Raw genomic sequence first — 15,543 nt, 5'->3', positions numbered from 1 at the left:
TAAGAATCCGGTAAACAATTGCAAACTAAAAATTCGAGTCTTACCCAATTAGGTTAATATATGCTTTAAAAGAAATAAATAAGCATTTTTTAGTTTATTTAAATTTCTGCTAAGTATTTAAATAAATAAATTTGTGTAATATTCTCTTTTAATTAAAAAGGTCACTGGTAGAAACTGTGGACAGACAGGGTACATAGAAATGAAGAGCAAGACTCTTGAACTAAGTGGAGAAAAAGCACTAGGACATGGGGGAGGGATGAGACAACTGGTATACTTGATGTTATTAATTAATTTATCTTTGTTTATGTGTATATTTTTCAGTCAACAAACTGTATACATTAAAATAAATCATTCATAATTCTCTAGCACTCAAAATAAACCAATAAAATAAAATAATAAATTAACTAGCAGTTTTCGAAGAAAATTGTCCTTTTTGCGTAAGCGTGGTGTCTTCGTAATTTTCCAACACGTCAGCCAAATGTTCGTTGTCCCTCGGCTTTTTAAATTGCTTTTTACGCTGCGCTGCCTTTTTCCGTTTCGGAGCCATCGGTTTCTTAAGGCCGTGATCTTGCATGGAACGAATACCTGAAATGGAACTTGGTAAGAAAATAGAAAAGGATAATGGGAAGGACCTTGTTTTTCTAAGTATTCGTCTATTTTCGCATCATCCATGGCATCGACCGCCACAGAACGCCATAGCTTTTGGAATTCTTCATCTACAGGTAAACTTGCGGTGCGATCGTTATAAAATAAAATCTTCTTTTTATCGGTCGGTCTGGACACAAAAATAATTTCGTTCTGATTTTGCAATGTCTAAGAAACCCCAAATTGAATGGATTAAAGTTTCATTACATTTAATACCTTCAACGCTTTCTCGGCATGAGGCAAAGATTCTTGCACGTCATCCAATAAAATTCCGCCTAGTCCCTTTAAATCTTGCTGTTTTAGTAATTTAAGCAAACTCTTTCTGTCCTTCAATTTGTACATAGCCTTAAATATAAATTTGCCATCCATTGTGACTTCCACCTTCGGATTACTTTGTAACGCTTCCGTTTGCAACCACTAGCGTACATTTAATTAACTTCATCCTAAAACACTTACATACCTACTATTTTGACCTTATTCCCGACATCTAGCTGATTTGTTTCGTCTAAAATTTCTTCTAACGTGAGCGGATGTTGATCACCCTCCTGATGTCTAGTCCGCATATGTTTTACAATTTTCGCTAACACGCCGAATCTGTATTGTGAGCTGCCGGTGGCTGTTTTGTACCTGGTATCAGTTTTCATCGTTACATAGTGAAAATGTTAAGGTATACCTACGAGTTAATGTCCAATTTTGGTGCAGGTGCACTGGAAGTTTTCGGTTTCTTCTTATCATCCCGTATGGGCTCTGCTTTCCTTTTTTCGACACTAAAAAACGGTAGTGTTACAAAAGTGTAACTGTGAAGAAAGGCTTACCTCGGTGTTGTTAATGCTCTCTTTTTGAAAAGCTCTCGCTCCTTTAATAAGGCAGGATCCATAGTAATTCAGTGTTGGGTTAATGAGTAGCCCAACACAATTTTTTATTAAAAGATTGGAGAAAGTTTTATTTTTTTGCAGTTTAGATAATGGTAAAAGTCATAACCTATAAACACCGAAACGTCAAACTGTCAGTGTCTCAGCAAACGGAACGATACGATGAAAAATAAAGTGGTTAAGTACACGGTGCGTCACAAAACGTGGTAAAGTAAAATTATACAATTGCGAATTGCTGCGTATTTCATTTTTCTGCTTAATATTTTTTCTGTGGTAGTAAAATGTTGCCAATTTACTTTAACTTAACATTTTTTAAGGAAATTCGAAATTGATGCACGATAAAAGACAAGGAGCGCAATAGACATGATCACGTGGTCAAGCTTATTTGAAACTCACAATATTAGCCTTTGTGTCATCTTTATTATCTAAATCACTTTCGAAAAATAACAAATTTGCATTCTCATGCAGGATTATAACCAAAAGTATTTTTTTGTTATCTATTACTGCTGCACACGTTTGAGCCTTTGAGGTTAAGCTGTACAAAATTTAGAGGTTCTTTGACGCTCCATATGCTTCATGCCGTGCGTTTATTGTAGCTTGTCGTCACGTGACCAGCCTACACTCTGTATACTCCTGAAAGGGAAAATCGAACTGACCTCGTATTCTATGGGACAGGTGACTGAGCGGTGACTTTTAACTTGTACTGTCAAAAGACCTACCGTGATATTTGCATTTTTTAGTTTTTGTTAGAGACGATATTCTGGTTTTGAATAAACTAAGTTAACGTCGCCTTACTTTTGTGAAAAAAAGGCACTTCGTTAATGACAATGGCTTCGTTTAAAGGTAAACCATTTGTGTTGTTTCTAACCTTACATTTTCCGGCGATCCTAACATTTTATTGTAGTGAAAGTAAAATGGGGCAAAGAATCCTATCCCGACATTGAGGTGAACACGCAGGAAACTCCCATGCTATTTAAAGCTCAACTTTTCGCTTTAACTGGTGTACAACCGGAGAGACAGAAGGTTATGCTTAAAGGTGTCACGCTGAAAGACGAGGATTGGAGCAATTTTAAGTTGAGAGAGGTAAGGGTTGTTTACATTCTAAGCTTGTAACGAGTGTTCCATTGTCAGGGTGCGACAATTTTGTTAATGGGCAGTAAAGAAGAAGATGTTCCAAAAGAACCGGTAGAAAAAACCATGTTTGTTGAGGACATGAATGAAAGCGAATTGGCTACAGCTGTAAATAATCAAGAAATGTTAATACATTAATACATTGTAACTTTTAGTTGGAGTTGCCACCCGGTCTACATAACATTAATAATACTTGTTACATGAATGCTACCGTGCAATGTTTACGTACGGTTCCCGAACTAAGAGACGCACTTAAAGAATTTAAAGGAGGTAAGATTGCATAGGAAGATTTAATCGCTAATAGAACGTCTCGCAGATGTACAAAGAGAAGACGAATCTCAGATTGCGCAATCGATCACAGCCTCACTAAGAGATCTCTATACCAACATGGACCAAGGTCGTACAATCCCCCCATTTTCGTTACTGCAAATGTTACACATAGCCTTTCCAAGATTTGCTGAGACCAGCGAGCAGGGTGCCTTTCAGCAACAGGTGCGGTTCGACATAGGAAACTATCGGTTAAAGTTATAATTTGTAGGACGCGAACGAATGTTGGACGGAGCTAGTGCGAGTTTTGCAGCAAAAATTATCCTCAAAGCAAACGGAAGCGCCACAAATTGAAAATTACAAGTGAGATCTCATTTGATAATTCTGTGTTCACAGCCAGTGCATTTAAGGTCACTTATAGATCAATATTTCGGAGGGACCTTCGAGGTAGAGTGGAAGTGTGTGGAATCAGAGGAGGAACCGCCCACAAAAACAAAAGAGCAATTTTTGCAAATAAGTTGTTTCATATCGCAAGACGTACGATATATGCATTCAGGTCTTCGATCGGTAAGATTGGGTTTATACAGAGGGGTGTGTCACTTTCTTAAGTATTTGTCACGAATAAAAAAATATCTCAAGTCTCTACATATAAATACCAAGAAATCCCAATAGAATATCCCGATAGTTTTTGGCCATTGTGATACATTTGACCGTTTTCACAAAAAAATTGAGCCATAATAATTTAGTGCTATTAAAATATAGCATAATGTTCATTACCGCAGATGAACAAACGGACAAAAGTCGACCAATAGCACATTTTTTATTTTTAAAAATATACTAAAGACAGAGGCACACCCCTCAGTTTTTGTAATACAAAATCTCATTGTAAACATTTCAGAAAATGCAAGAACAAATTACAAAAATGTCAACTTGTTTAGACAGGGACGCGGTTTATACAAAAACGGTAAGAATTACACATTGAGGTTTGAGGTGATTTAAATTTATTGTAGTCCAAAATTAGTCGATTACCCGCATATCTTACGATACAATTTGTTAGATTTTATTTTAAAGAAAAGGAATCCATTAACGCAAAAATTTTGAAAGACGTCAAATTTCCGTTGGATTTTGATGCGTACGAGCTTTGTTCCCCAGAGCTGCAAGAGAAGCTTACTCCCATGCGCTTAAAGTTTAAGGTATGTCGGTACAGTGCGCGTTTTCCGAAAATAAAGTGCGAAATACTTTTAGGAATTGGAAGATGCGCAAGTCGAGGCCGCGACCAAGGGAAACAGCATAAAAAGTAAAGATGGGAAAGCAAAGGAAACAGGAAAGGTTGTGCCATACTGGTTTGACAATGGTAAGAAAGAGAGCGATATTACGATTATTTTTTGCACAGTTAGTTTCAGATATAGGAAGCAATAATAGCGGCTATTACACGTTACAGGCAGTGTTGACTCATAAAGGTCGCTCATCTTCAAGCGGCCATTACGTAGGCTGGGTTAGACATGCTAATAACAATTGGTTTAAATGTGACGACGATTTTGTATCTCCGGTATCTTCCGAGGATATTTTGAAGTTATCTGGAGGAGGTGATTGGCATTGTGCCTATGTATTGTTATACGGCCCTAGAATTCTTGAATTACCCGTAGAAAATATGGATACAGAATAAAATCATTTGTGATGTATGATTATAAAATACAGTTTTATACATTTTCTTTAAAAAGAAAAAAATTCAATTCCACGTTTACTAGGAGATAGTTTCAATTAACACCTTCCCCTTCCCTGAAATAATTTTTATGTACATGTTGGAGGAAAGTGTCTTAAAGAGACACATAACAGTTCGCGGTTAAAACAAAAAGAATTCCTCATCTCCTCCCGATCCACAATAATGGACAGACTAGGTTTTTACCACCCACATGTTAGTCAGGGGTAAAAAATGACTTGTGAAAATACCCACAAGCGCAGGTGGTGTCTGTGCTAGTCACAGCAAATTTTTATTTTGGAAAGCTTACAGATGGAGCAGTGCATTTCTGCAATTACCCCACGCGTAGGAATTTTTCCAAGGGAAAATGCATGTTTCTTTGCGATAAGAATTTGAAGAAAACGGGTCACTATTTGAGACGCTACATAGTGAGAGGGCACTTTTACAGAGGCTAGTCAGAAGTCTAACACTGAATTTAAAAACGAGGTCCCACACGTGTGAATGGCTAAAACGAATTTTACGTAACGTTGAGTACTAAAATATTTGAAGAAATTGACTCTTCTCCAACGATAATTACTTTCTCCTTGTTGTTTATGGAGCTCCAAAAAATTGTATTTACCAAAGTATAACTTTTGTAAAAAAAAAATATGGCACAATAAACAAATACAACTATCTCGTCTTCCCTTCTGCTCATCAACACTTGTATGGAGTGTACATCTCAATCAAAAGTTATAGACTAGAAACCAATTTCGAAAGAAAATTGAAAGGGCTGTAACTTTTGATCTAGTAGCCCAATCTTGGAACTGTTTGAAATTGTAGATTCTACAGGCTACATTCCATAAGAAAATGTTTTTTCCCGGTCGATCTCAGACAATTTTTTTTTCGGGCCTCAAAAAAAGGCGGTGTATAACTACTATCTTATCAGAATTTTCGTTTTTAGTCTTTCAACATTTAATAATAATAAATGTAATTTATTATATATTAATGTCTTTTTGTATTTGGTAGCATATACTTCTGGCACCTCAACCAAGAAAAATCTTGACGATTAATGGGCGCATACGCAGACTTCGCAATGCAAATGAGAGTATATACAGACAGACAGATCGAAATCCGCGAAATTTTTTTGATTCGGATTAGGTACTTGTGTTTCAAAACGTGCATTTCTGTTAAAAGACATTTTATATTTTGTGGATTATTAAAATAGTCATTCACTACAGAGTCTTTAATTGCTTTAATATTTGTGTTAATTTTTAAGCATATTAATTATATACCATACCTATATAAGAACATAATCGTTTGCGTTTACGTTTAAACCGTTTGGGTAGGAGAATTTTCTAGATGTACGTCAATTTTAAGTAGAATTGGCGCATTTAGGATTTGAGATTTCTAATACGTAATGTGCAAAAAATGTTCATAAAGGAACAAAAATATAGGTACCCGCGTCCTTCATCATTCACAACTTTGAAAAAGTTTCACGGGAATAGGTGGTTGGACAATTTATTTACGATACCAATTAATGTTGTGGCCCCATCGAGTCCGACGTAGCATAAGACATTTTAACCAAATCGTACCTACGCCACTACTTTTCACCCCGAAGCTGAACTTCTCACGCAAGCCAATGGATGCATTATTTTAAATAAGGCGGTCTTACAGAGTGGATAACATAACCTCAAAATTAATGCTTGGTATTTTGTTAATTATTTGGAGTTTATTATTTGGATAGTTTTTATATACACACACACGTCAAAAATGTTCGAAGAATCGAATATATCAGAAGATGAAGATGAGGACCTGCCGATTACCCAAGTGACAAAATGCTTAAAAGGTAATGAACCAAGAAACTTCGGTACAAACTTAAACTTTTGCTGTTTTGTAATTGTAGTTCTAAATAGAGCTGTAATATCCAAAGATTTTACATTAATGTGGTAATTTAAAAGAATGGTAAGAGCACGGAATTTGAAATTTTATTTCAGTTTTACTTTGAAGGATGCTCACAGCGCGATTTTTATTGCAACCACAGACGAGTAAATTGTCTGCCATGTGTAACGTAATTCTCATACTACATCCCATAGAAAGTGTTCGTTACCTGTTTGTTGTATGTCTCATTTACAGAGGCCGGTTTGTTCGATCCCAGTATGTCAACCTCGGAAATGTCGGAATTATATCGAGTTCTCAATCATTCTAAAACTACCGCAACAGCTGAAGACGAACAGAGGCGCACCATAGCAGATGCCAATTCAAATTATGATTTCGTTGATGAAATGCGTTTAAACAGCGTACCAGTCAAAAAATCGGAGCAGTCAGAGTTACGTGAAAGTCAAATGGACGTTTCAGAAACGAGCACTTCACAAACACTCACACGTAATTCTAGCATTACCGATGAAAACGTCGATCCTAAGCAGAGGTGTAATGATTTTGATAGTGTCGATGTATTTAACAGTGCTCCAACAAAACACCCACCTCTCACTTTAATTAGCTATAAGCCGAAATATAATCCCCCACTATACTGTGACCCTAAATTTATTAAACTGAACTTGGAGGAGAGAAAGCGGCTGCTATCTGAATACCACAGGAAGCTAATTCAAATTTATGATACCTTTCAACGTAAATCAAAAGTATACGCTCCTTTGGGCAAACCCGTACAACCCGATATTAAATTCAATGGGACTCTGTTAAAGGGTAACGACAAAGTGATCAGTTATGATTTCGAGGATGAGGACCTTTTTGTGGAAGATAACCTTTCTGACATCTACATTACAAAAACAGGGAGACAAACGAAGCGTAAATTGTATACGGAAAGTTTGAATGACTCTTGGAGAAACAAATCGTCCTCTCATCACAACCAAGACTACTCCCCCACTAGCTCCGTATCCAAAAGAAGGAATATATCTACATTGAATAACGATCAAATAATGAAAAGAAGCAAGATATTTTCACCTAAGTCGGAGAGACTGTTTGACAAGTTAAAGGAAAAGGAAGAGCAGGAAAAAGAGTTGACGAAGGAAACTAAAAAATTTGTCGATTCCTTGGCTAATAATAGCGACGAAGATTATGTTGATGATTCTACAGACGTAGCCGAATTGGTACATGCTGAAGAAGCATTTACCACTAGAAGAATTGTACCTCCAAATCCAACGAAAAATTCGGGGAAACGACGTGGACGTGGTGGTAGGTTATTCTTATTATACCCCGCATTTCTTGTAACTTACGCTGTACAGGAAAGTCGAAGGCGATTAAGAACAGCAACAAAAAAGCAGCGAGCGGGTATGATGTGGAGATCGAGGACAAGTCACAATCATCAACCTCCAACATAATGGGAGCGTGTCCAATTTGCGGTTTAGAATTCGTACAAGACGTCCTAGCGGTATAATCTTAATTTTCACGGAACAGTAATTTATTGTTGAATTTTCAGACGCACGCAGATAAATGTATCGATAGCTTCGAGCAAAAGGATACGTCTACAACAATTTTGTTTAACGGTAGCGATAGGATCACATGCGAAAATTGCGATGAGGTGTTACCTTTCAATACAGAATATGAAGTTCATGTCAGGGAATGTCTCGCTAAGTCGACATGATCGATTCGTATATTGTAGATGTTACTTTTATTTTTTAATGTTAGTTTAAAATGATAATAATAATGTTTGTGCAGTTGAATTTTTAAATAATTTGTTGTACCGGTTACACATAGATGACATAGAACACAATGTCTTAATGTAAATACTGAACAAACACATTTTTTCCTACATACAATTTGTTGAATGAAATATTTACATAGTCATTTGCATTTTACATGTACCGTTAATTAAATAAAATTTTATATTTACATCACCAATTTTAGTTACAGTAATGAGTATAGACACACTGTATAAATAAGTTTGGAAACGCTTTTAGATATTTCTGAAAAACTTTCTACTACAAAGTTTGAAGTATTTTGGGCGTCAATTAGATACGCAAACGGGCGCGGTGCAGTAATGCCAATCTTTGTAATAGAAGGTAACCCATTCTTATGCTTGTTTCATTCCAAGAAATATCATAGCCGCGAATTTTCCTAGGGACAATTGAATGTGTTTGGGGGAGAGACCAATCAACGAATAGCTAACAGCATTCTTAATTACAAATATTCAATTAATTAATTAATTAAATAAAATTAGCGGCAAGGCGCGCCCACCAAAGAGCTAATATAAGTGCACTTTGCATTTAAATCAAACCGCTTACAAATGAGACAGGACCCATGTTATCAAAGCTTGCTTCAGTAAACCTTAGGCTTCACCAAATTTGTACAGGGTGGTCATATAAAATTTCGAAACGTCTTTAAGTGAAAAAAATTCACAGTAATGGGCGCAAAAAGGGCGCTTGACTGTGCACTTTTCGTTACTAATCATCCTGATAGGTATACACGGTGTCCATTTTTCGAGTGCCACTATGGGGATCTCGCTTACCTGAAGAGATAGAGAGTTGGTTAAATGGGGGCAAAGTTGCGAATTTTCGTGCTGAATAATAATCTGAAAAGAAATTAAAAATATCTTTAGTAGTTTTGAAAATATCGCAAAAAAACATTATTCAGACACTTTTTAATTTTTCCGGAAGAGTGCTTTGGAAAAACAAAACGTTCTTTTATTGTGATCAAAAGTATGACAGTTTGATCCATCTGTCTGGTTAGAGCGTTGGCAGGGAACTAGTTGAGTTGAGATTTTCATCTGAATATAATTGAACCTTCCGTTTTGCAAGAAAATTATAATTCAAATTAGAACCAAATACTTAAGAAGAAATAATATTTTCGCAATAAATCTAGCACAAACGTAAATTACACTACTTGAAATCTTCAACCTTTTGTTCACAACAAAAGAACGTTTTGTTTTTCCAAAGCACCCTTCGCAGAAAATTAAAATTGTAATTTTAGGAAAAATGTGTTACTGAACCACCATGTGTGATATATCGTTGTAAAGAGAAGAAAAGACGTAATCTCAAAATGTCAAAATCCAAAACAGCGCCCATAAGAAAAATTAAAGTTGCCACCTGTTTCTCCGTCATCTTAAAAGTTATTGAAAACGGGATGCCATATTCGAAATCTCCATTAAAAAGTGTCTGAATAATGTGTTAATTAGAAATGTCTAGAACGATTAGTTTACTATGAAAAAATTAAAAACGAAAATCAGAAATTTTCTTTTTTTGCGATATTTTCAAAACTAGGTATTGAAGATATTTTAAATTTCTTTTCAGATTATTATTCAACATGAAAATTCGCAACTTTGATAAGCAAGATCCCCATAGTGGCACTCGAAAAATGGACACCGTGTATGCTTGCAAGTGGCTTATACACAATGATAAAGGAAGATTTTAACCATCGAGTGAATTAACTGTCACAAGCCGGTTAGTTTTTCATTATCGTTGTGTATAATACCAAAACTTTATTTTATAGCAGAAGCCATATAAATAATTATAAAATTTCTGAATTTAACTCGGACGTCAAATATAGCAAGCTTAGGTCCTGTCGTTTCCATGGAAACTATTATATTTTATATTTTGGGCTCCGCGTCCCATTTTAATAAAAATGGCAGATACCATTAAGCATCATTTATACGGGGTAGTAAATTGTGCTAGAGTTTACATATAAGCAAATTGTAAAATTTCTCTAGCTCTCAGGCACTTGCTTTTGAATGTGCGTATACACAGTAGAGATTTTAGCCTTGATTTGTCACAACTCTGCAAATCCTTGAAGTGTTAATTAAAGAAGACATGTCTTCTTATGAACACATACATTTGGCCTGTGCTACAGCACAGCACTTGCTCACCAACAATCAAATAAATGACAACTTCCTGTCAAAACTTGTTTAGAAGTGCAAGATTTATTGCAGCAATTACTTGCTGAGAGAGAGCTCTCTATCACTGTTTACATTTTGAGAGTTATTGGGAAGTGCTCTCCGACACAAACTTGTGAGTTTTACTATCCCATAATAAATTACCCTTTAGAATGCACACTTATTTGTTTCATTTTAACTACCCTTTCGGTTAATTTGATCACTTTATCTGTTATTGCTTTTAAAGAAAGCATGGAGTGTACAGAGGTCAGAGAATTGGATTAGTAGAGGAGTATAGGAGAAAACCTTTTCTAATATCAATAAATATATATAAACCACATAGAATTTACAATTTTATGGTACAACACGTTAGTAAAGCTTGTTTGGTTCTTTTTTAATAGACTGATACGACCTACAGTAAACAACATAATCCCCAACACTAAATGGGAAGTATGTACAAAGACTACCCCTTTATTAAATAACATCAACAATAAATAACTACATATTATCTACAGGTCAGTTTTTAATATCCCAAAAAATCATACAAAAAATGGAATGACATTCAAAATGCAAACATTAAAACAATAAATTAACTTCCCTACCCCGACATAATCATACGAACAAACTCCTCGTAATTTACATTCCCTTGAGAATCCTCCTGACCCTGCAGCAATTGTTCCACCTCGTCGTCCGTCAATTTCTCGCCCAGAGTCGTTAGCAAATGACGAAACTCGGCCGAGCTAATAAAACCGTTTCCGTCCTTATCGAAGTGTCTTAGGCCCTCAATGAAATCGTCGGCGGTTTCGGCGGTGCGCGATTTCGAAATTTGCTAAGGTCGTTTGTTAATGCACGATTAATAAGAAATTAAAATCACACCTGATAAATCGGGAGGAAGACTTCGAACGAAATGCGAACGTCCGGCTTATGTTGGTGACTGTATTTCTTTACGTCGGCTTCGGTGGGATTTTGACCTAGTGCTCGGAGTGCGTCTCCAATTTGTGACACGTGAATATTTCCATCGCCGCGGTTATCAAACAGTTGAAAGGCCTCTTGAAATTCTACAAAAGAGAGCGGTTAGAATATCTTTGTCTAGATTATCCAGACACCTTCGACGGAAGATAGAATTGGCCTACTTGGCTCGTAGAGATACATTGCACTTGAAGGCAATGAGATAAATGTGTTATTTGTTACCTTGCTCGATCGTCTACTTTCCCATTAAAACCATATAAGGACAAAATCTGGTTGTGATTCATTATGGCGAGTACCATTTATGGTCAAGACAGATTTTGAAATTGTTTTAAGGTTCCCCAGAACTTTTGAATGACAGTCTTGCAATAAGGAAGAAATTTAAGGTGGGGCTACGCTACTTTAATATTTCTATCGCAATAATTGACTTACCGGCCATCTGTTCCTCTGAATAATTCACCTGCAATTGAAAACGCTTAATTAGAGACTATTAACATTTTAATTAATTTTGTTAATCTATTTGAAATTCACTTACCATTTTAACGATCTAAATTTTCAATTGTCAAACACCCAAGTAAAGAACTGACGATTGCCGAATGAATCATCGTTTTTGTGGCGTTGTGATTCACCATTTTCAAATAAGGCGCTAAATTTAAATATGGGCCAATCTATAAGGAAAGCGACATTAGGTTAGCGTTAGTGAAATGATTGTATCAAATGCTTTCTTTCAATCTCCCTGAAGTTTCCCCTAATTTTCTTTTAAATATCTATGAAATCCCTTTCTTTCATCCTTGCTATCCAATTCTTCGCTCAAAGCTTTTCCACGTGTTACTTCCCAACTTCCATAAATTTCTCCTTAACTAATCGGTAAACCCCTCTAAAGTTTGTCGCATGATCTACTCAAATTTTCTTGAAACTCCCTTAAATAGAGATACAAAAAATTTTTAAAAAAACACCCCCATTGTCACTTTTTGCGCTCTACAAGACACCCATGAGGGGATTTTCCATACAACGTTTCATGGCGGACAAATCATCAACTTTATTTTTTTATGTGACCCAGAAAAAGGACAAACTGTCTGAATGGCATTTTGACGATTTACGGCACAAAAATCTGAGAGCCGGACATTGACTGATAGGCGGTACGAAGTTCGCCGAGTTTCATAGTTAATCTAATATTTGGCAAATTTACTTTAAAGAGATTTATACTATATTAACATAATTTTTTCCATAATTCGGCCCTGACTTTAGTAAGTAGACAAGTTTGTGCTACTGAAAGAGGGAAATCTGAAAAGCGCATTGCTCTCCGTGATCCGTACAGCCGAAGATTCACTTTTCAGGATTAAAGTGTGTATCGAAAATTTTTCGCCAAAATTACTCCCAGTCAGAAATTTCACAAGGCAGATGACCACCGTTGATTAGTCGCCTCTTACGACATGCAGTGCCGCTGCAGTAGGGTTATTCTCATTCCCGACCCTACACGGGTAACTAATTCCAAATAAAAGGGCACACCCCTACCCGAAACTAGGAAAGAAAGGGAAAGTTCATCACAATTTGTGTAAAGCGTTTATTGATTTCAAACTAATAGAAAAGTTTGTCATTTATTGTAAACAGTTCAAAAACCAAAAATATTTGTTGTACATAAATCACTTTCAAAAGTGAAATTATTTTACTACACTCTGTACAATCAAATACTCGATTATCGATAAAGAAGGAACCATCACATGTTTTTTACTCGTAGGTTTTTCAATAGTTAACCCTACTTTTGTTTATGGTAAATATTGTTTAGAGCTCCTATCTAGAAGATGGCCACAGAAATATCAAGCGTCATAAAGGAAGAATACCATCCCTTAGAGGCAAAAGAAGAAGTAGTGCAAGTCGACGACGACGTCGAACGCGTCTGCATCAAGACGGAGCAGGAGAATTGTGATGACTTCCTCGAGACACCAGAGGAAGATACTCGGCGTCTTACAGAAGAATACTTAAGGCGGAACCCGACTGTCGTTTGCGAAATGTGCGGGTTGTCAGACATTAATGTATTTAACACACTTCTAACTTATATTGAATCGGAAATACCGGTTCTTAAGGGTGCCACTGGATATGAACAGTTAATTAGCGTTTTAGCAAAACTGTATACCGATGACGATACAGCGATTTTAAATTCATACTTATTTCCCTCAGTGTATGTTACGGGTGTAGAACTTCTGTATGATAAATTGGATATGCTGTGCAGGAACTCATCTCTAACTCTACCTTTGCCGTCTGTGTTTATGCCGGAGTTTGATTCCACGCAACGGGTGATCATTATAGGATTTTTGCTTGTATCGATACGAAGCACCTTCGAGGAGTTTCCCGAAAATTTGCACACCGTAAAATACCTCATTGCGTATTCTCCGTTTGGTGAAGTAATTTTTGTGTCGATCGCATTCGTAGGTTCGGTTAGCAATTTTAGCTTGATCTTATTGAGTGGAATATTGCAAAAGCTCGGTACGGAAGATTGGATTTTATTTAACGAACGAAATTTCATCTACGTATCGCAAGTGAAAGAAATTTCGATGAAAAACAAAAAGAAATTGCGCCAATTAAATTCCGGATCTATCGCGGAGCATATGTCAAAAGTTGTCCGTAGAGTAAAACAATTTAAGGTGCTTCATAGTTTCATACCCGATTTTATGTTAAAGCATCAGGCAGGAGTTTGTTTTCTAGATAAGTTGGTGTTTGTTTGTTGTATGATATTAAATTTGTTTCCAAGAATTGTTTATTATTAATTGTTGTAAAATAAGTATCTGCAACCAACAATTATTTTATTTATAAAGGAAATAAATAGCGCTCCTTCTCCAACATTGTTTTTTAAGTTTGCGATCATCTGATTTGGTATAACCTTTACCACAGATCTAAGCCCCGAAAAAAAAAATTGTCTCAGATTGATCCTGAAAAAAATTTTATTTTCGAAATTGGTTTCTAGTCTATAACTTTTGATTGAGAAGTCTAATCGAAAAAGTACGAATTGTTTTGGATTCTACGCACCAAAATTAATAAGAAAAAGTGTTTTCCCGAGAAATTTTGGTGCAGTCGATTTTTGGTAAAAAAGGAAGGTTATACACTGCCTTTTTTTGAGCCCCGAAAAAAAATTGTCTCAGATCGACCCGGAAAAAAATTTTCTTATAGAATGTGGCCTGTAGAATCCATAATTTCAAACAGTTCCAAGATTGGGCTACTAGTTCAAAAGTTACAGCCCTTTGAATTTTTTTTCGAAATTGGTTTCTAGTCTATAAGTTTTGATTGAAAAGTCCAATCGAAAAAGTACGAATTGTCCAAAAAAAAAAGTTTTTTGAAAAGTTGTATGTGAACTTTCCTCCTCAACCCGTAAAAAGGATACACAGCAGTGCAATAAATTTAACGAAATTTAGAAACTCGTTTGGGAGTGCGCTTAAAGAGGTAGAAATTTAAAAAATATATTTGGAAATTGATTTTATTTCTTGTACAACTTGTTAATAACGACGACATATCACTACTGCTGCATAATATTCCTAATAGCAGGTTCTATAGCTGTTCATAATTTTGATAATTCGTCATAGTGAACTTGATCGATGAAAACTTTACAGAAATGGGACTGCAAAAGCATCTTATCCTCTTCTAAAGTAAAAGGCATGTCTTAGTATACCTATTACACCCTACAACAACAAAAAAATGTGAATTTATCATTCAAAAAGTAATTTACTCACCTTGTAAATATTCGTAAGAAATTGGTAGTCTTGAAAAAGGCTGTTTTGAAAGTAATAAGAAGATTGTGCAGGAAAATAAACGAACGAAAAAGAACCGAAAGAGGATTGAATTCTAGCTAATGTTTAGTATTGGTGCATAATATACCTGATTGTGGCAATAGGCATTAGGTGAGTAAATTTTTTGTTTTTGTATCTCAACTTTGAATTTACAATTCATCTAAAATCATAAACATTACGCATTACATATTGTGCTTTCAGTTGAAATAAACCGGGTCTAACAAGAATATTTTTTTTTTACAAAAAACCGCATTGTTCTATGTCATACCGTTTGGTTAAAAATTGATGGACGAAGTTCCCATAATGCATTTTCGAACATGTAATTAATATTAGAATATTTTCTACACTTTTGGTGTAATCACTAATCACTATGATAAATCATGA

General features: G+C 35.7%; 4 protein-coding genes across 6 annotated transcripts; 2 read left to right on the top strand and 2 right to left on the bottom strand.

Annotated features, from left to right (window-relative positions):
- Positions 1 to 295: 295 nt before the first annotated feature.
- LOC116172049 (general transcription factor IIE subunit 2) lies at positions 296 to 1,669 on the bottom strand. The gene is made up of 6 exons (XM_031489156.1): positions 1,461 to 1,669; positions 1,323 to 1,412; positions 1,110 to 1,272; positions 862 to 1,062; positions 633 to 813; positions 296 to 585 (listed from the first exon to the last, which is right to left on the bottom strand). The coding sequence occupies exons 1-6, from the start codon at positions 1,520 to 1,522 to the stop codon at positions 401 to 403; spliced, it is 882 nt and encodes a 293-aa protein (XP_031345016.1). The 5' UTR covers positions 1,523 to 1,669; the 3' UTR covers positions 296 to 400.
- A 512-nt stretch (positions 1,670 to 2,181) lies between these two features.
- Positions 2,182 to 4,659, top strand: LOC116172029 (ubiquitin carboxyl-terminal hydrolase 14). Its single transcript, XM_031489124.1, has 11 exons — positions 2,182 to 2,360; positions 2,422 to 2,600; positions 2,649 to 2,756; positions 2,804 to 2,918; positions 2,965 to 3,140; positions 3,187 to 3,278; positions 3,326 to 3,482; positions 3,814 to 3,879; positions 3,926 to 4,108; positions 4,161 to 4,269; positions 4,319 to 4,659. The coding sequence occupies exons 1-11, from the start codon at positions 2,339 to 2,341 to the stop codon at positions 4,579 to 4,581; spliced, it is 1,470 nt and encodes a 489-aa protein (XP_031344984.1). The 5' UTR covers positions 2,182 to 2,338; the 3' UTR covers positions 4,582 to 4,659.
- Positions 4,660 to 6,236: 1,577 nt separating this feature from the next.
- LOC116172039 lies at positions 6,237 to 8,270 on the top strand. Of its 2 annotated transcripts, XM_031489143.1 has the most exons (5): positions 6,299 to 6,439; positions 6,497 to 6,555; positions 6,727 to 7,782; positions 7,833 to 7,978; positions 8,027 to 8,270. In XM_031489143.1, the coding sequence occupies exons 3-5, from the start codon at positions 6,750 to 6,752 to the stop codon at positions 8,189 to 8,191; spliced, it is 1,344 nt and encodes a 447-aa protein (XP_031345003.1). In that variant the 5' UTR covers positions 6,299 to 6,439; positions 6,497 to 6,555; positions 6,727 to 6,749; the 3' UTR covers positions 8,192 to 8,270. The 2 variants fall into 2 exon arrangements, with proteins under 2 accessions (XP_031344994.1, XP_031345003.1); XM_031489134.1 differs by lacking the exon at positions 6,497 to 6,555 and having other exon boundaries at positions 6,237 to 6,439.
- A 2,599-nt stretch (positions 8,271 to 10,869) lies between these two features.
- On the bottom strand, positions 10,870 to 12,555 carry LOC116159315 (myosin-2 essential light chain). Of its 2 annotated transcripts, XM_031472272.1 has the most exons (4): positions 11,916 to 12,555; positions 11,813 to 11,840; positions 11,291 to 11,472; positions 10,870 to 11,243 (listed from the first exon to the last, which is right to left on the bottom strand). In XM_031472272.1, exons 1-4 carry the CDS (start codon positions 11,916 to 11,918, stop codon positions 11,013 to 11,015), a joined length of 444 nt encoding a protein of 147 aa, XP_031328132.1. In that variant the 5' UTR covers positions 11,919 to 12,555; the 3' UTR covers positions 10,870 to 11,012. The 2 variants fall into 2 exon arrangements, with proteins under 2 accessions (XP_031328132.1, XP_031328131.1); XM_031472271.1 differs by lacking the exons at positions 11,813 to 11,840; positions 11,916 to 12,555 and adding an exon at positions 11,521 to 11,676.
- Positions 12,556 to 15,543: the final 2,988 nt, after the last annotated feature.

Source organism: Photinus pyralis, unplaced genomic scaffold (genome assembly GCF_008802855.1).
Source record: "Photinus pyralis isolate 1611_PpyrPB1 unplaced genomic scaffold, Ppyr1.3 Ppyr1.4_LG1, whole genome shotgun sequence".
Lineage (NCBI taxonomy): Eukaryota > Metazoa > Arthropoda > Insecta > Coleoptera > Lampyridae > Photinus > Photinus pyralis.
This window is presented reverse-complemented; position numbering and strand designations above follow the sequence as displayed.

Excerpts from the sequence above, each read along its gene's own strand:
- LOC116172049 (XM_031489156.1), bottom strand. The coding sequence starts at position 1,522 with ATGGATCCTGCCTTATTAAAGGAGCGAGAGCTTTTCAAAAAGAGAGCA. Across the intron at positions 1,413-1,460 it reads AGAGCATTAACAACACCGAG|TGTCGAAAAAAGGAAAGCAG; the intron begins GTAAGCCTTTCT and ends ACCGTTTTTTAG. Across the intron at positions 814-861 it reads ATGCCGAGAAAGCGTTGAAG|ACATTGCAAAATCAGAACGA; the intron begins GTATTAAATGTA and ends GGGGTTTCTTAG.
- LOC116172029 (XM_031489124.1), top strand. The coding sequence starts at position 2,339 with ATGACAATGGCTTCGTTTAAAG. Across the intron at positions 2,601-2,648 it reads GCAATTTTAAGTTGAGAGAG|GGTGCGACAATTTTGTTAAT; the intron begins GTAAGGGTTGTT and ends TTCCATTGTCAG. Across the intron at positions 3,141-3,186 it reads AGGGTGCCTTTCAGCAACAG|GACGCGAACGAATGTTGGAC; the intron begins GTGCGGTTCGAC and ends TATAATTTGTAG.
- LOC116172039 (XM_031489134.1), top strand. The coding sequence starts at position 6,364 with ATGTTCGAAGAATCGAATATATCAGAAGATGAAGATGAGGACCTGCCG. Across the intron at positions 6,440-6,726 it reads AGTGACAAAATGCTTAAAAG|AGGCCGGTTTGTTCGATCCC; the intron begins GTAATGAACCAA and ends TCTCATTTACAG. Across the intron at positions 7,979-8,026 it reads TCGTACAAGACGTCCTAGCG|ACGCACGCAGATAAATGTAT; the intron begins GTATAATCTTAA and ends TTGAATTTTCAG.
- LOC116159315 (XM_031472271.1), bottom strand. The coding sequence starts at position 11,566 with ATGTATCTCTACGAGCCAAGTAGGCCAATTCTATCTTCCGTCGAAG. Across the intron at positions 11,473-11,520 it reads AATTCTATCTTCCGTCGAAG|AATTTCAAGAGGCCTTTCAA; the intron begins GTGTCTGGATAA and ends TCTCTTTTGTAG. Across the intron at positions 11,244-11,290 it reads TCTTCCTCCCGATTTATCAG|CAAATTTCGAAATCGCGCAC; the intron begins GTGTGATTTTAA and ends AAACGACCTTAG.